The sequence below is a fragment of the Panthera uncia genome, chromosome D2, assembly GCF_023721935.1.
Source record: "Panthera uncia isolate 11264 chromosome D2, Puncia_PCG_1.0, whole genome shotgun sequence".
Lineage (NCBI taxonomy): Eukaryota > Metazoa > Chordata > Mammalia > Carnivora > Felidae > Panthera > Panthera uncia.
The window spans coordinates 65241816-65258136 of record NC_064818.1 but is presented as its reverse complement, the minus strand read 5'-3'; the positions used below and the strand labels follow the sequence as shown (position 1 = coordinate 65258136).

Below are 16321 nucleotides of genomic sequence, written 5' to 3'. Positions count from 1 at the left end.
CTGAGACAGAATCAGACCTAAGTCCTTCAAAGAAAGGTCTTTAGATCCCAGAGACACAGTTAAGGTCGCCTTACACTATTGAGACAAAATATAGGTCACTTGGGGAACATTTCTTCTAACATGAGAGCTGACATAAGAAGCATTTTTAGATAGTGAATTTTAACTAATTTGAAAATAAATTTACCAGGACATCACTTATTCAGAAGCAACAGTCCTACTCAAAATCTCACCATAGTAAAAAAAAAAATTCCACATTCCACAAAGGAATTCAAGCTAAGCAACCACCCCTGAATTGAAAGGTCACGATGCCAAATCCATCTATTTAAAATACTGTTTATTTGTGATTTAACATTAATTAGCATTACATCTAAGAGCAATATCAGATAACATTTATACATTTTCCACAGGACACAGAGGTTCATTGGCTCATTCTTTATGCCAAAGCAAGTAAATAGAGGCATTAGCAAAAGGTGCAAATAGTTCACTGTTGCGTTTAAAAAATATTTATGCACATTGCATTCATTTAAGATATATATATATATTTAAAAAGTTATGGAAAAGCATAGTTCACAGGTTACTGTTTCTACATACGTTGTAATACAACATAAATGATGTAGAACATAAAAAAAAAAATCCTCAAATACAGAAGTAAGCAACTGAAAGTTTCTGCTAAGAGATTAAAACACTGATTCCAGTAGTTAGTGAGATCCAGGATGAAATTTCCAGGCTCCGTTTCAGCTTTGCATCATCGTACACATACAGCCAAACAGAACCAGCTCCAGAACGCACTGTAATGTGTAATGTGATTTTGACACGCCAACTCATCCTCCAGAAACACTTTGGATTATTTTCACCCACTGACCATTTCGGATCATCGATTTTACATTGATTTGTGACATCACTTCGGTGAAGGGGAGAAAACTATATTAGGTCTAGGTTTAAATTTGTATTTACATTAGAAAGAAAGTTAACTGAAATAAGGTGAGAAAATTTTGTAAAAATCAAGAAGTGGTAGGTTTTCTCGTTGGGGGATTAGACCCACTGATTTCTTCTAGTGCTGCTTCTAAAGAGACAGAAGTTAAAAGGAAACCAAGAAATACGATGATTTTGGCAGAGAAGCAGAATTTTAGAAATCTGGGACATGTTCCAAATAAACCTATGCTTCAAATCCTATCGTGACTATGGGTCTTCATCAAACTAGAATTCTTGGCATGACACCGCTTTTGTTCCCTTCATTTTTCACTTTCTCTCTTCCTTTTCATTTGTTTCCCTCATGAGACCATCTTCATTCATTAGCAATACTAAGAGAAAAATACATTATAAGGTTCAAATGTGAATCTAGTTATACCTTGAAATGCTTTAATCTCCTTTAGATACCAAGTGCCTGGATTCTTGAATTAGATTTAAGCATACTTAGTACCAAGCAGCTTCAAATATGCTCTACTGTTATATGATTGGCTAATATGCTTATGATCCTTTTATATTGAATGGTATACAAACATCTCAACATACAAAAATCGTTTTTGCCAGAGTTAAACTAAATAACCCATGTACGTGTACAAAATCCCCTTTGTTGAAAAATAAGGGGCTTTCTCAACTAATAAAAAAGGAAGTTTTCAAAAATTATAGTTTACTAAAATGATTTCTCTTTTTTGGCAAAGAAAGTTACTTCAGGTGAGGAAGTTTTATACTATGAATAAAATTCCAGATGAATCTTTTCTTAAATTTTTTTTTAAAAAAATTCTGTGCCAGTGTATACTAATGCTATAGATTCTTAGAAGCTTTTAAAGCATTCTGTTAATGCCCACTGAAACAATGGGAACCCAAAAGGTACAGTCAATAATCGTGGTAAAAAATTATAATCTGATTACCCAGTGAAGCAGGTGTCGAGAAATAAAAATTCTCTCACTTGTGCACTGGTATTTCGTTTCCAACAGATATTATGGAGAAGGCCTGAAGTAATTCAGACAGATATCTGTTTGTGGTGAATTATAGTAATACTTCATGAGGGCAGAGCTAACTAAAACTAGCAATTGTTCAAAAATTCAAAACCTTTTTTGGACATACAAAATGAGAGATGAATTTGAAGTTCTTTTCATAATATGTTTTTCTTTTAGTAAAATCCCTTTCCAGTTCTTAAAGTCCAGTTTGCTACATACCCCCAGTCTTCTCTACCACTGCATATTAATCATCAACTTAAGTGTGGTATTTAAATGTGCAATGTCACATTGTAATAATAATAATTATAAAAAGAGTTAAGTTAGGCTTCAACTTTCTCCTTTTTTTTGTTCTTTTTCAGAAAAGAAGGAGTACGGAATTTCTTCTTTTTCTTGGATGGCGATTTTGAAGGGGAGCCTTCAGGTGACAGGACTTCTTCAATTTTTTCTGGAGACTTAATGGTAATCTCGATGTTCTCTATGGTCGTGCTCGTGGTTAATCTACTCACTTGCTTCGCAAGCTCATCTTCAACATCATGCATATCATCCTTGCCATTCACCACCATGACGGGCACCTCCATGGAGATGAAGCTCTTGGAAAATAGCTCATGGTTTTCTACAAAAGGGGAGGGTTGGGTTGTTGTTGTTGTTTTTGGTTATTTTACATAGTTAACACCTTGGCTTTATTTTACAAAACTGAACTGATTTATGTAGCAACGTACTAAGGCATTACTTAAGTTTCAGTAAAGACAAATCATTACCTTAACATACTATGGATCTACTAGCATGAAGCTAGATTTTCTTAACTAGTATAAAGGGGAAGGGGTCAAAGTTGTTAGACCAAAGCATGAAGGCTAGATAAGTCTGGTTTGATGATCTGACAGTTGCATTGTAAATCAAGTCAGTATAAACAAGGAAGACAACATGTATTTTTCTTGAATTTGGCAATCAAAACTGGAAAGATTTCATGCTCCTGATTGGAAGATGTAGGACACACCACTTTTAATTTCACAAATTCTTAAGAACTACCAGTTGCCAAAATCCAGATTAAGGTAAGTCAACACAAATACTGAACAACACTAGCACACCACTTGGTGAAAAAATATATAAAATTATTGGGAGCTTTAGGTAAAATCCATGGCAAACTCATTGCAATCGGGTGTTCAATTTCCTTACGTGAAGACAAACGACAGAGGACAAACTCTTAAGACTAACTCAGTGAATGCTATGGGAAGTTACAGTGAATACCTTCTAATTTTTCAGGGATATTTTGCGGTGACTGAGTTTGAGACTGAATTTGTGAAACAGATGAAGCGTCATCTGAGAGTAATTCCTGCTCAGCATCTGTTGGACGAGAGTTTAGTTAAAAGCCATGCAAAACAAAGAAGCATAAGGTTTCGGGAAGGTTAGTGCATACGTCAAACGCCTGCAGACACATTATAAACTCTTTAGCAGTGAGCTAAGTATACTAACGGCTACCCCACGGATCGATAACTGCGCATTAAGAGGAGGTGAATGTGCAAACACTTCTGACTCTGCTAACAGTAACTTTACATACGTGCTTGGTAAGGAAGCATGGCTACGGACAGCCCAGGCAAATAATACGTAAGCATTTAGCTTTTGCTAGAGTGTTAGAAAACCAAAATATATTGAGCAGCCGGGTGAAAAGAATTAGGACGCCTCACCAATGATGCTGCGTTCATGAGGCAGAATGCCTCCAAATTTTCAAACAATATCCAATTAGTGATTTCTGTCAGAGCAGTATTAGTGAGCTAATTCAGAAAGCCATAATGAATGTGGAAGAAACTATTTATAAAAAAAAAAAAAAAAATAGAAGCTGATGGTTCTAGAGTGCAATATTTGTTACCTGGCATCTTTAGGCTTTCAAAAAATAAGAGATTAAAGAGGGGCATTTTACAAAATAGAAAAATAGAGAAAGTCTCTAACCTTAGGTTAGAATAAACAAATCCAATAATATCACTTAGAATATTTAATGTCGTCAGGAGGACTCCCTTTTGTGACAAAGGCACTAACACACTGATAAAAACTGTTCCCGGGATGATCCAGATGTCAATTCTTTCCACATGATAGCTAATGTGGACAAACATTTTTAACCACTGGTTCTGTTCTGCTTTGGGAAAAAATTTCAACTGTATGTTGTAGATGCTCTAAAGCAGAGGCTCTTACCCTCTTGTGGGGTCACAGATTTCTTGTCCCTTACCCTGAATGCCCTCTTTCCCCAAATGTGTATCATACAAAATTAAGCACTCATTTTTCAGATGGTTCATGAACTGTCTGGAGCTTATCCAAAGATGCAAAATCAAGAACCCCTGCTAGGGGCGCCTGGGTGGCTCAGTCGGTTGAGCGGCCGACTTCGACTCAGGTCATGATCTCGCGGTCAGTGAGTTCAAGCCCCGCGTCGGGCTCTGGGCTGGCAGCTCAGAGCCTGGAGCCTGTTTCAGATTCTGTGTCTCCCTCTCTCTGACCCTCCCCTGTTCATGCTCTGTCTCTCTCTGTCTCAAAAATAAACGTTGAAAAAAAAAAAAAAAAAGAACCCCTGCTATAAAGAATTTCTTATTCTTGAGAAAAAGGGAGTTAGTATTTAATTAGCTGGGGTTTCATTAACAATTTTTAAACAGAATCCTTACTTAGGGTTCTGAAGTCAGAAAAACTCAACCTCACTAGAGTGCCCATGTACTTAATTAAAGAAAGTCACATCAAAATTCTGGCAGTTTTCTTTATATTTTGATTTCAAGATTATATACTGGCACCTTGCGGCACCCAAAAAGTATAAAAGCCACATAATATATGTACTCTGTCATGTTTAAATCTATTACTGTATCTGTATTTATTTTAGTAAAGTAATACTTTACTTATCTGTGGATTTCATTTTACTATGGAAGACTTTTTGCTAGTGATCAGATTGCTTTCTGAGAAACACTTTTCTCTACATGGTGACATACGTGAACTACAGTGGCTCTTCGCATTTTAGCTCCACCTACACTCAGTAAGGTCTGGGAGAGATGACAGGGGACCATCGATTGTCAAAGGAACATTTTAAAAAAACAACAACACTGACTGCCTTCTATCAACCAACTCAAGGTGTTCTGCTGTTGGTAGCATGGTTATCAGGCTTAATCTAAAAATGAACGAACCTTCCAGGCCTTGCTGTTTACGCTCGATTGTCTTCTTATACTCTTCCAGCTCGCCTTCTGTGAGATGACTGAAGGGGTTGGGAGGAGCTGGTGGGGCCTGATCGTCATCTTCAAACTGCATGGTCTTGCAAAGAAAAACATCGACAGATCGGAAGCTTATTCTTCAGAACTGGTTAAGAGGGCACAAAACAGAGCTGAGGGCTCCCAGGATGATAGTGGGAGACAGGCTGGAGACTGAAGAATTCTCCAGATAAATTAAACGGCCTCAGATAAAAGAACTACAGATATTGACATTTGGGGACTCCCCAGAGAGACAACCAACCCATCAGCTTACAGTGAAGCTCACCGATTGCCAAGCTCTGCCCACACCCGGAGCATCGGCCTGACTTTTCAGTGTCCCATTCTTAAATATAAACAGACTACCAGGTATTACCTGAGGAAAGCTTCCACCATGGAAGTGAGAGACCAGAACAAGAGAGAACTCAGAAGAAACAAGGACAATAAATGCAGCTGAAGAAAATTTAAAATCGATTCCCTCAGAGCAATAAGAGAAAATACTGTATCCATGAAAGACTAGGATGTTATTTAAAAAACAAACATTCAGGGAATAAGAAGTCTTAAACAATTTTTAAAAATATATCAAAATAGAAAATTAAATAGAAGCATTAGAAAATAAAGTTGAACAAATCTCCCAGAAAGTAGGATAAAAAGACAAAGAAATGGAAAGTGAGAAACAGCATACCCTGACAGAAAAAGAAATTGGGAGGGAAAAAATTATTGAAGAAATACATTTAAAAAATGCCCAGAGGGGCATGTGGGTGGCTTAGTCGGTTAAGCGTCCGACTCTTGGTTTCGGCTCAGGTCATGATCTCATGGTCTGTGAGTTCAAGCCCCAGTCGGGGCTGACAGTGAGAAGCTTGCTTGGGATTCTCTCTCTGCCCCTCCCCTGCTCCCTCTGTCTCTCTAAAATAAATGAATGAATGAGTGAACGAATGAATAAATAAATAAATAAAAATTTAAAAAAAATGCCCAGAACTGAAGAATAGGACTTGGCAGATTGAAAAGGGTTACTAAATGCAGAGAAATACAAAGAAAGACTAAAAGAAACCTACTACAGGGGCTCCTGGGTGGCTCAGTCGGTTAAGTGCCTGACTTCAGCCCAAGTCATGATCTCACGGTTCATGAGTTCGAGCCCTGTGCTGACAGCTCAGAGCCTGGAGCCTGCTTCAGATTTTGTGTCTCCCTCTATCTCTGCCCCTCTCCTGCTTACACTCTGTCTCTCTCTCTCAAAAAATAAATAAAAATTTAAAAAATTAAAAAAAAAGAAACCTACTACAAAGCACAGCATTATAAAATTTCAGAACAGCAGGAATGCAGAAAAGGTGTAAAAGAATAAAAAAGAGCCCTATACAAAGTTACACGAATCGCAGTGCTCTCTTCCTTCTCATCAGTAACAGGGGACAACAGAGTGATGTTTTCCATATTTGTGAGGTAAATGATTTCTAAACTAGAATTCTATGTCTATTATTTAAACATTTCAAGGTAGAATACAGGATTTCAGGCTGTTACCTCCTATGTGTCCTTTCTCAGAAAGCTATTAGAGGATATGCTCAATGATAGAGGGGGAAATCAAGAAACTGGAAGACTCAAGGCAGGAAACAGGAGATAGTACAGAGGCAAGAGGCAGAGGAATCCCCAGGATGAGCCTGTGCAGCTGGCCTGAAAGCCACCAGTCCAGATCTGGGCTGGAATGACAGAGCAATGAGAGATTAGCTGTTACCCTTGAACCTTTGTAAAGTAATATTAAGAAGGACTTTATAGTTCTTCCCAAACTTTTAAGCCAATGTACCCAAAACACTAAGCCAATGAAAAACGGAGGCAATTATTAACTCTAGGGGGAGAAAAGTGGTATAAGAAAGGAAATGTAATCATGGGATACTACCTGGCTGAGCAGTAAACATTTAATAATATAAACACCGAAAGCTGGTTTAACAAAGAAATTGTAATACAATCTTTCCCCAACATTTTCTCATCTCTGAAATCTGAACTCATCCAATAATTGATGGCTTCCTACAATTATAATTGTCAGGGTTTTTTCTCTCCTAGGGATCTACAAAATAATGGTACTTCTTGGGAGTTGATGACATAGACTCAAAGTCAGTTGAGGTCTAAAATTGACAGGCGAAGAAAAAGCAGAACAAAGAAGCTCTTTAGAAACATGAAGGTAAATGCTAGAAGAAAGTCCTTGCCCCTGGAAATTGGGAGCTGACGTGACATTTTAAGCGTTGCAATTACTTGACTCTTTAACTTGTGCTTATATTAACATTAGTAAAAATAAATACTCATATTTAAAAAGCAAAGAAATCAGTGTGGCAGATCAAAACCCAAGAGCATGTGGCTTCATGGACTTACAGAAGGGGGCTTGTCCACAACAATTCCAGCAAGCAACTGCGACTGTGGTCCAGCTGTTTTCAAGTCATACCGGTTTTGTTCTCGAATCTGAATCAAAACACAGTAACGGGTTCTTGGGGGCAACTATGCAGACAGATGATTTTTACTCTTTTACTCTCTTTTCCCACAGGCTTGCTCTTGGTTGGAGAATTACCTTTTCCACTAACACTAGGGCTCACTTTCACTAATATAGCAGCAGTATGTTTACTACCTCTTCCCCATGGAGCCCGCTTGCCAGTGACTAGCACAGAGCTGGAGGCGTTCAATACAGGCTAACATTATACTGAGTTTCAGGGCGTCTGGTGGCTCAGCTGGTTCAGTGTCTGACTCTTAATTTCAGCTCAGGTCATGATCTTGCGGTTTTATGAGACTGAGCCCCACGTTGAGCTCTGTGCTGACAGTGTGGCGCCTGCTTGGGATTCTCTATCTCCCCCCTCTTTGCCTCTCCCTCACTTGCACATGCACGTTTTCCCTCTCTCAAAATAAATGCACTCATAAAAAAATTACACTGCATTTCAAATTCTTCTGTATTCATACCCCCCAAGCTTGGTATTAATCAGATTTAATCACATAAAACAGTATAAAAAGGACTCCCTTGGCCACAGATGACTACATCTTACCTTATTTCTCTTTTCTAGTACCTCATTCGGGTTTGTGTTTAAAGGAACAAATTGATTTGGATCTTCAATTTTGATAGGTGTTCCACTACTAACTTTAGAAGAGTCCTCTGCTCTCAACCACTAAAAAATAAAAAATTTTCTAGAATGAGGCTTTGTGTTAAGGAAATATGGTAGGTTTTTGGTAACTGTTTATTGACTCAAGGAGAGGGAGCACACACTGCCAATATGTTAAAGAATTTCACTAAGCAGTATTTAGCGGTCAATTACTGTATGTCTCATACTAGTTAGAAAAAGGCTCATGATCAGCACTCACTTAAAAGATGTGATTACTATTTGCATGAATACTCACCTAGATGGCTATTTAAGTTTTCTTAATCTCTTAATCAGAGTCTGATCTCTTATTAACTCACGTTTAGAGCTGTTGCCTGCACTGAAGTTTCATCAGCTGATGATGGCTAAGTCACCAAAAAGGACTCAAGGAATCTCTTCAGATTTAGTTTTCCAGACTTCATTTTTCTATTTTTGGCTGCCAGGAAAGGCCAATCCCCTGACCAGCATTTTACACAGAGGGTAATCTGGTAGTAATCCATAACAGAACTACAGGCATGGAAAAGCCTTATATAATTTTTCTCCTTTATCCCTTATTATATCCTTTAAAGAAGACGAATATTCATCAAGATCAATCATGGCTGGCCATCAGTCTCCACCAATAAAATCAATTCTGGGAAACTTAGGAGTTTAATTATGTTCTTTTACTAGGAGATAAGAAATCTTATAAACTAGGGAAAAACACTTTGATGTCTAGGCACTTCCACAGTGAATGTTACTGATTTATATGAGAAGATGAACCGATTTTGAGTATCTACAGAATATTTGGTGATCAGCACTCTAAAACTAAACCAAATCTGAAGCAAAATGTTGAAAAATACAAGACAATCCATTTCTCACTCTTCAAGATTTTGCCTAAGCATAACTGTGCAGTAATTCATGAAACTCTGGAACCATCACGTGTCGATAACTTTTATGGTTCTGATTCACTGGTACAATATAAACTGCAAAGCAGTACCAAGTAGTGGATTAAGAACTGGGCTCCAGAGTCACTGTATGCGTTCAAATCTTGCCTTTACTATTCATAAATGATTAGTTAATCCCTCTGTGCCTCAGTTTTCACATCTATGAAACGGGAGAAAAACCACATCCTCTCCATGTTAAGAGTATTAAATGAGATAATTCATTTAAGTCACAGAAAACAAAGTATCTTGTACAAAGTTTATACCTGATAAATGACAGGTTAGTATTGTTATATTCAGCTTTCCCAACATTTTTAACATAGAACATTCAATTCATATAAGTAACTAGGCAAAATATTTAGTAGAGGCAAACCACATAAAATAGCAACATACTGTGATTTTGGTCCTGGGACTGGTTTCCCCATTCCGAGACTCCTCAGGCACATTCACTTTCATGTAAGTATTTGGTGAGTTCAGCCATCTTGTTTTTTCACGCTGCTGTCTCTGTGCCATGTATTTGAGAGGAGAGAGTGGCACTGTGTCATCCTCAAAGGAAAAAGCGGTCACGGTTGCTGGGATTTCCACATCACTCTTGTGCCTAGGCTTCTCTCGAATGAGAGGATGCCTATAAGCATAGCCTGTTCTATACCCCTAAGGGAGCAAAAAAACCACATTTGAAATGATCAAACATGCACCAAACACAGCATTTGGACTCTTAATTCTTTAAACAAGTGATCAGAAAGACTCCTTTGTTGAAAAACAAAGACGAAAATATCTGTCAAACCTCACGTAACCTCCATTTATAACACTAGGGTTGAAATTAAGCAAATTTCAAGATCTGGTGAAAACAGATTCCAGCAGACAATGTGATTTCCACTCACACAACTGTTCCTGACAAAGGTAATTTCAAAACTGCTGACCAGAAAATTTTCCTAGCTATTTTCCAGCTTTCTGGAAGCCAAATCTCAGTGCTCATTTAAATCTTTGTTCCTCAGTCTCAAGGCAATCTTCTTCTGACCCTTAGTGGAAGAGGGTAAAATCTAAAGTAAGATGACACTTAAATAAATAAATGTAAACAAAAAAACAAAAAGAAAGAAAGAAAAAAAAAGGGGCGCCTGGGTGGCTCAGTCGGTTAAGCGTCCGACTTCAGCTCAGGTCACGATCTCACAGCTCGTGAGTTGGAGCCCCGCATCAGGCTCTGTGCTGACAGCTCGGCGCCTGGAGCCTGCTTCGGATTCTGTGTCTCCCTCTCTCTCTGCCCCTCCCCCACTTGTGCCCTGTCTCGCTCTATCAAAAATAAATAAATGTAAAAAATAAAATAAATAAAGATGACACTTGCATGTTTCACTGTTTGATTCTTAAAAATGTGGTAAAATTACACTGGAATGCCTCCCCAGAGTCCAACTCAGCTCCCAGAGGTATAAGCATGTTCCCAGACCAAAGGGAGATGGAAGCGTTTGCTCTTGAATCTGCAGACATGAAATCCAAGTTTACGTTCAATTTTTCACCTACCAAATTATCCAGAGTCCTCATCAGCCCTTCAAACTCAATCTCGCCAACCTTCCATTTTTGATGGGAGCCCATATTCACTCCTCCTCCTCCGGCTGTTGCTATAGCATGAGTGAAAGATTTATACTTCTGAAGATCCAGCACAAGCAGATTGTCTACTCCACCTGCCCCTGCTAATGCCTGCACCTGTAATCGATGGCAAAATATAGAGGCACAAGATTGTAAAAGATTATAATGAATATTTTACTTTTAAAAAGGCAGGATTTCAATTCAGCAAATACCTATAACTTGTCCAGGCTCCTAACAACAGGAATAAGGCAATACACTTGTAAAAATGGGCAGCTGAAGTATCTTTTCCATTGATCTGAAAAAGATACCTTCCAGGATTCTGATCCTCCCTGATGGAAAACACATTTAGAGCCATTCCTTTTAACATATTTCAAGAAACTGAATTCTCTTGCCAAATTTTAAAGTTATCTTGCAGTTTTCCCTTGGCTATCCTTTTTTTTTTTTTTTTTTTTTGCTGAAAGTTATAATTTTAAAGGAATATAGACACTACACTGTGAAGTTAAGGATATTTAGGCAGAAGCAGCTCATTATCTTAATTTCATCAAGCTTTTCACAGCTTCGTTTAAGAAGGGACTGCTAGAGCAACAAAAAAAAAAGTTGGTTGTTAGACATTAAAACTGACAGAAAAGATTTTTCCCCTTTATTGTGGCCCTCTAATAAATTAAGATTATTACCATTTGCTTCAAGAGAATCTTCTTGAAGAGGGAAATTAGGTCTGTTAAAAATACATTCAGCTTCTCTGAGGAAAAAAGTAGTTAATAAATAGCCAACCTATTATAATAAGGTTGAGGCTGTGAAATTGTTGGAAACTGCAGGCGTTCATAAAACTTCTGGCCCTGCTCCTTGCGCTTTTTATAAAAGTGGCTACATCTGATCTTTGATGACGGACGGTTGCCTCTGTTTCTAATTAGTGTGACCACAACCACTACAGGGTAAAAACAGAGACAATTACAATTAAGCAGGATTATGGGGAAAACGATGTTTATGAGGCTCTCAGATTTGTGTGTGTGCGTCTGTATGTGAATTTTAAATTTTTTCCTCTTTTCAATTCAAGAGATAACTGAGTTGACCCTTTTTATTCAAGTAAAGCAGATCTCTTAAAAGACAAAACAAAAAGCCACCAACCAATAGGACTTTGAAAATAAATAATACGAAACCCAGTACAACAAGCAAATTGCAAACAATAAAAAACAAGTGTGTGGGGGGATAATTTTTCCTACCTGAATCTCACAGGCTATCTGCACATTAAATATATAATGAAAAGCCTCCTCAATCGTTTCTCCAAGGGCTACCACACCATGATTTCTGAGTACCAGCACCTAAAATAGAATCACAAAGCAATCACTTTAAAATAACTGGCATAGCTCACACTGTTTTTCATCAACAGCAACAGCAACAAAAATAGCTCCTTCGATAGGAACTCTACTGCATACCTTACAACTTGGCCCCAGAACTTTCTGTAGTTGAATTCTCTCCTCCTGTTCATCAAGTGACCCTTGGTAGTCATAATAGGCGACGTCTCCCAGGAAGAGGGACTCTTGAGAAATTGGAAGGATCCCACACTTCATGGAGGATACCTATTTGATTGGGCCCATGTTAAAAGAACATATTTAGTTACTAGTTACACTCTCCTAAGAACCGGATTCTTTAGTCAGCTCAGGAAGCACTGGCCTAATTCACTGAGTCCACCATTCCAACCCCTCTCTCACTTTAGCTCTTCACTTCTTCCAGAAAGAAAAAACAACAACAACAAAAAAAAGGACTTAGGGGATAGAACTCAGTTTAAACGTTGTGCCAAACATTATGAAAGAAACTCTACTCCAAAGAGCTCAGCACCCAATTATTAGCTGATTAGTGAAAAATGCAAATGCTATCTCTCTAGTTGTTTCCTACGATGTCAGCATTTGGTCCAAAGGAAATTTTGCTTTCTGGGTATGCAGAGGATTAATATTTTCAATATACCACACTTCCCAGAGTCATTGCTGGTTTTAGCCTTCAGCAACTTACAGCTGCTGTTGCCAGGGTATGGATGTGTATCACACACTTAACATCAGGACGTGTTGAATAGATCGCAGCATGGGGACTGAAGCCTGTGTGGTCAATTTTCAGGTTAGTACTTCCCTGATCAACCACTTCTCCTATGATATTGACTTTCACCTGGAAAAAATCAGAGAGACATATTTAATTGGTACACATGTATCAAAGTTTGCCTGTGATCCACAAACCAAACCAGGGGAGGGGGCCAACTTTTTTTTGTCAAAGGCCAAATAGTCAATATTTTAGACTTTGTGGGCCCCTGATGCAACTACCCAACTCTGCCACTTTATGTAGAGCCACTCAGAACTGTAGAAGAATGGGTGTGGCTTTGTTCCCATAAAACTTTATTTATAAAAACAGGCAGTCGGAAACAAAATTTCGATTTAGTAAGAAGCAGTTTCCAAAAAACCAAGTAACTTAAACTCTTCACTAAAGGTCTGAACAAGTCCAGTGTTTACTGAATTGGCTGGAAAATTTCCACTTGCTGACACTGTAGCACCCAGAACCAATGGAGTTCCTGTCATCCCAGAGGCCAATGACAGTGCCTAGGAGTACAATCATGGAAAAATAAAATGCCACACAGTCAGCCAGCCCCTCTGCTCACACCAACTGAACTTTATTGAAATCTATTTATAAAATACACATAGACTTTGTGTTTTTTAAAAGTTCCAGAGTGTACAGGGTGGAAAAAAAGTCAAAGGATTCCCTCCAAAACATGGATAGTTCACTGATAAGACCAACTTATTTATGAGTCTCTTCAACCACCTTGTTTTTCTTGACCCTGAAAGCTTTTCTTAAAAATCAACCTAAGTTGGGGTGCCTGGGTGGCTGGCTCAGTTAAGCGTCCGACTTCAGCTCAAGTCATGATCTCACAGTTCGTAAATTCGAGCCCCACTTTGGGCTCTGTGCTGACAGCTCAGAGCCTGGAGCCTGCTTCAGATTCTGTGTCTCCCTCTCTCTCTGCTGCTCCCCCGCTCAGGCTCTGTCTCTCTTTCAAAAACAAATAAAGGCTAAAAAAATTTTTTTTTTAAAAATCAACACAACTTTCCAAACTCTTTCTTGTTCACTAATCAAATGTTTTTTCCATCCATACCTTTTCTTGTTCTGTCCCATACTAAAAGCTGAAAACTGTTAGAAAAGCACAAAGAAGCACAGAAAAAGTAACATAGGAATGAAAATTATACCAAATTGGAGGCTGTGGCTTCAGAAAAAGACAGGCCTCTAGGAATTATTATTATGTGGTCTTGCTCCTTACTTATTCTTACCTGGGAGAAAGAAAAACAAACAAACAATAGGCAATTACTACGAGGTCATTCATATTTTGCAGTGTAAACACGACTAGAAATATATTTGTAGTGAATAACTGTAAGAGATCTGGGAGGGTGGGGAAAGCAACAAAGTAGAAATTAAAGGTATGCAATGGGAAACTTTCAATGAAAAGTTTTCTTCCCTCAATACTCAAGCACTTGCTAAAAATTTCTGCCATTAGTTTCTCATTTACTGGACTTCCGTAAAGCTTTATCCCGGGAGCTCTAAGGTTGCTTAGGGTCAGCTACATTCATGAGAAAATATTAACTGAATGTGGTAATGACTATAATCTTGATTTACAACATGGAAATGAAGGGGAAAGGGGCAAAGGAAAGAGAAGTCTTCCTGGGAAGGCAGGAAGGAAGTGGAGACGGAAGGGGAAACATAGGAGAGGCTGCAGGGGGTGGGGGGGGGGGGTGGGGAAGAACTCTGGGAAGACAGCACCTAGCACTGGCACCACTTCCATTACAGTCTTTTCATACTTTTTTGCTTCCAAATATTGTCTGGTTTCCACGTGTGACAACATGAAAACACAGATGATAATGAACGGAAAAAATACACTTAAAGAGAATAAAGACCAGAGAGGAAACGTCCCAGGCCTCCTCTACTTTGCCTGCCCCAAGTGCTTTTCAGTGACCCTCATGCTCAGACAGAATTAACACAGAGAAAACTGTGCCAGGAGGATTTCTTCTCAGATGGTTTTTGCAACTGGTTTGAACGAAAAGGACAACACAGACGGTAAATGAAAGAGAAAGTGAGGTTAACCACAGCCTCTCCTTTGGAGAGGTTTAAATCAGCATTAGGTTGTAACCCAGCATGCTAGGTTCAGAAAATGAAGACTGATCAGACTTAGGAGTCAAGGGGAGAAGAGTACAGTTGCCTTCTAGTTGGGATTTTTTCAAAAAGGAATTGAAAGCCAAAGAACTCACGGAGATATAGGTGTTTGCCAGGTGTGCCCATCCAAACAAGTCCACGAGTCTATACAGGCTGGCAAGCTTACAGCGAGTAAGTTTCTCTCCCTTCACGTAGGAGGATGTATCTGCCCCAGGGAGGTCATTGATAGGTGTGACCATGCCGAGACCTAAAAGGAGAAGGTGTGGATAGAGACTGCTGTCTAGTCAAGCACTGCTGCACCTGGAAGCAGCCGGAGTCTGGGAGTGTCCCAGCCTTGTAAATTCGGATGTGAAACTTATCAGCCCGCACAATGTTTCATTAGCTTATCTTCCTTTGGAGAAAGGCGCATCAGCAATCTTCTCTGCTGTTTCGTCTAGTACTGTACTTGTGGGGGAGGGACTTGGTAGGGAGTCAGGTTCACACCACTGGGGGGAAATGGTCACGTGATCCCAAAGGTGAAAGTGTTCTTAATCCTGAGGTTATTGCTAACTTTATGATGAAAAGATCCCAACGGAAAGCTACTTTTCTAATAGCCCTTTTGACTTTTAGTCAAACAAAAATTATTTAAAATGGAAAAGAATGCATTCAAACCACAATGTGCCTTCTGCCATGACTAAGCAACAAAACCTAGTTTTGCTTGGGTTTTAATGACCCAATTGCTAACTTTCGATGTGATCAAGTTCCACTTTTTCTTAGTCTTTGTTCTCCTTGACACCATTTACCACGTCTTCCCTAGAATTCTTCTACAGGCCTGTATGGTATCATCTGGATCTCTTGTTCCCCTTTCACCTGCTGCTTCTTTCTCCTTCGACAAGTTCTCTTCCCTTTCTCCCGTCTGTGGCTCCTTCCTGAAGCTCAACCCTCCCCTACACTCCTCTCTCATGTTCCTTTTCCCCATGAAAACGCTACAGACTCAGACACCCTGGTCTTTACCTGTGAGCAGGCCCTCCTGCCCACCCTTCAGCCTGCTGCTTCTAACTGCTTGACACAGTAACAGTCAAGTTAAAAGAGTAGAAAAGTGATTTTATCTCCCTGCTTTTTCCTACCTTCTCACTTCTCCTCAGTCTTCTGATACTGATGGTACTACAATTCCCACAGGATCAACGTAACCTGTCCTGGGCGACCAGACGTAATTCATCACCACGTTCCACCACTCTCTTCTTTATGAGTTCCCTCATTCTCCATCCTTGAGTTCAGGCCTCATCTCACATGTAAGCCTTCTCATTCTTGTCCTTGCCTTTGGCCCCTCTCTTTATAAATCCATTCTACACAAAGTCATCAGATTGAGTTTGTAAAGGAACACGGTTAGCCTCACTACTCCCCTGCTCAAA

The 16321-nt window shown here is 39.1% G+C and overlaps 1 protein-coding gene across 9 annotated transcripts in view; it reads right to left on the bottom strand.

Annotated features, from left to right (window-relative positions):
- Positions 1 to 317: 317 nt before the first annotated feature.
- ADD3 (adducin 3) overlaps positions 318 to 16321 on the bottom strand; it is a 123430-nt gene continuing 107426 nt past the window's right edge. For 7 of the 9 annotated variants that reach the window (XM_049645726.1, XM_049645725.1, XM_049645723.1 and 4 more), the window contains 12 exons: positions 15026 to 15177; positions 13973 to 14053; positions 12759 to 12908; positions 12185 to 12328; positions 11972 to 12070; positions 10686 to 10868; positions 9567 to 9824; positions 8164 to 8283; positions 7505 to 7591; positions 5093 to 5216; positions 3186 to 3281; positions 318 to 2553 (listed from right to left, as the gene is read on the bottom strand). In XM_049645726.1, coding sequence (XP_049501683.1) covers positions 2261 to 2553; positions 3186 to 3281; positions 5093 to 5216; positions 7505 to 7591; positions 8164 to 8283; positions 9567 to 9824; positions 10686 to 10868; positions 11972 to 12070; positions 12185 to 12328; positions 12759 to 12908; positions 13973 to 14053; positions 15026 to 15177 — 1787 coding nt within the window. In that variant the 3' untranslated portion in view covers positions 318 to 2260. The remainder of the gene's footprint in view (positions 2554 to 3185; positions 3282 to 5092; positions 5217 to 7504; positions 7592 to 8163; positions 8284 to 9566; positions 9825 to 10685; positions 10869 to 11971; positions 12071 to 12184; positions 12329 to 12758; positions 12909 to 13972; positions 14054 to 15025; positions 15178 to 16321) is intronic. The other 2 variants (XM_049645729.1, XM_049645728.1) reach the window with 1 other exon arrangement.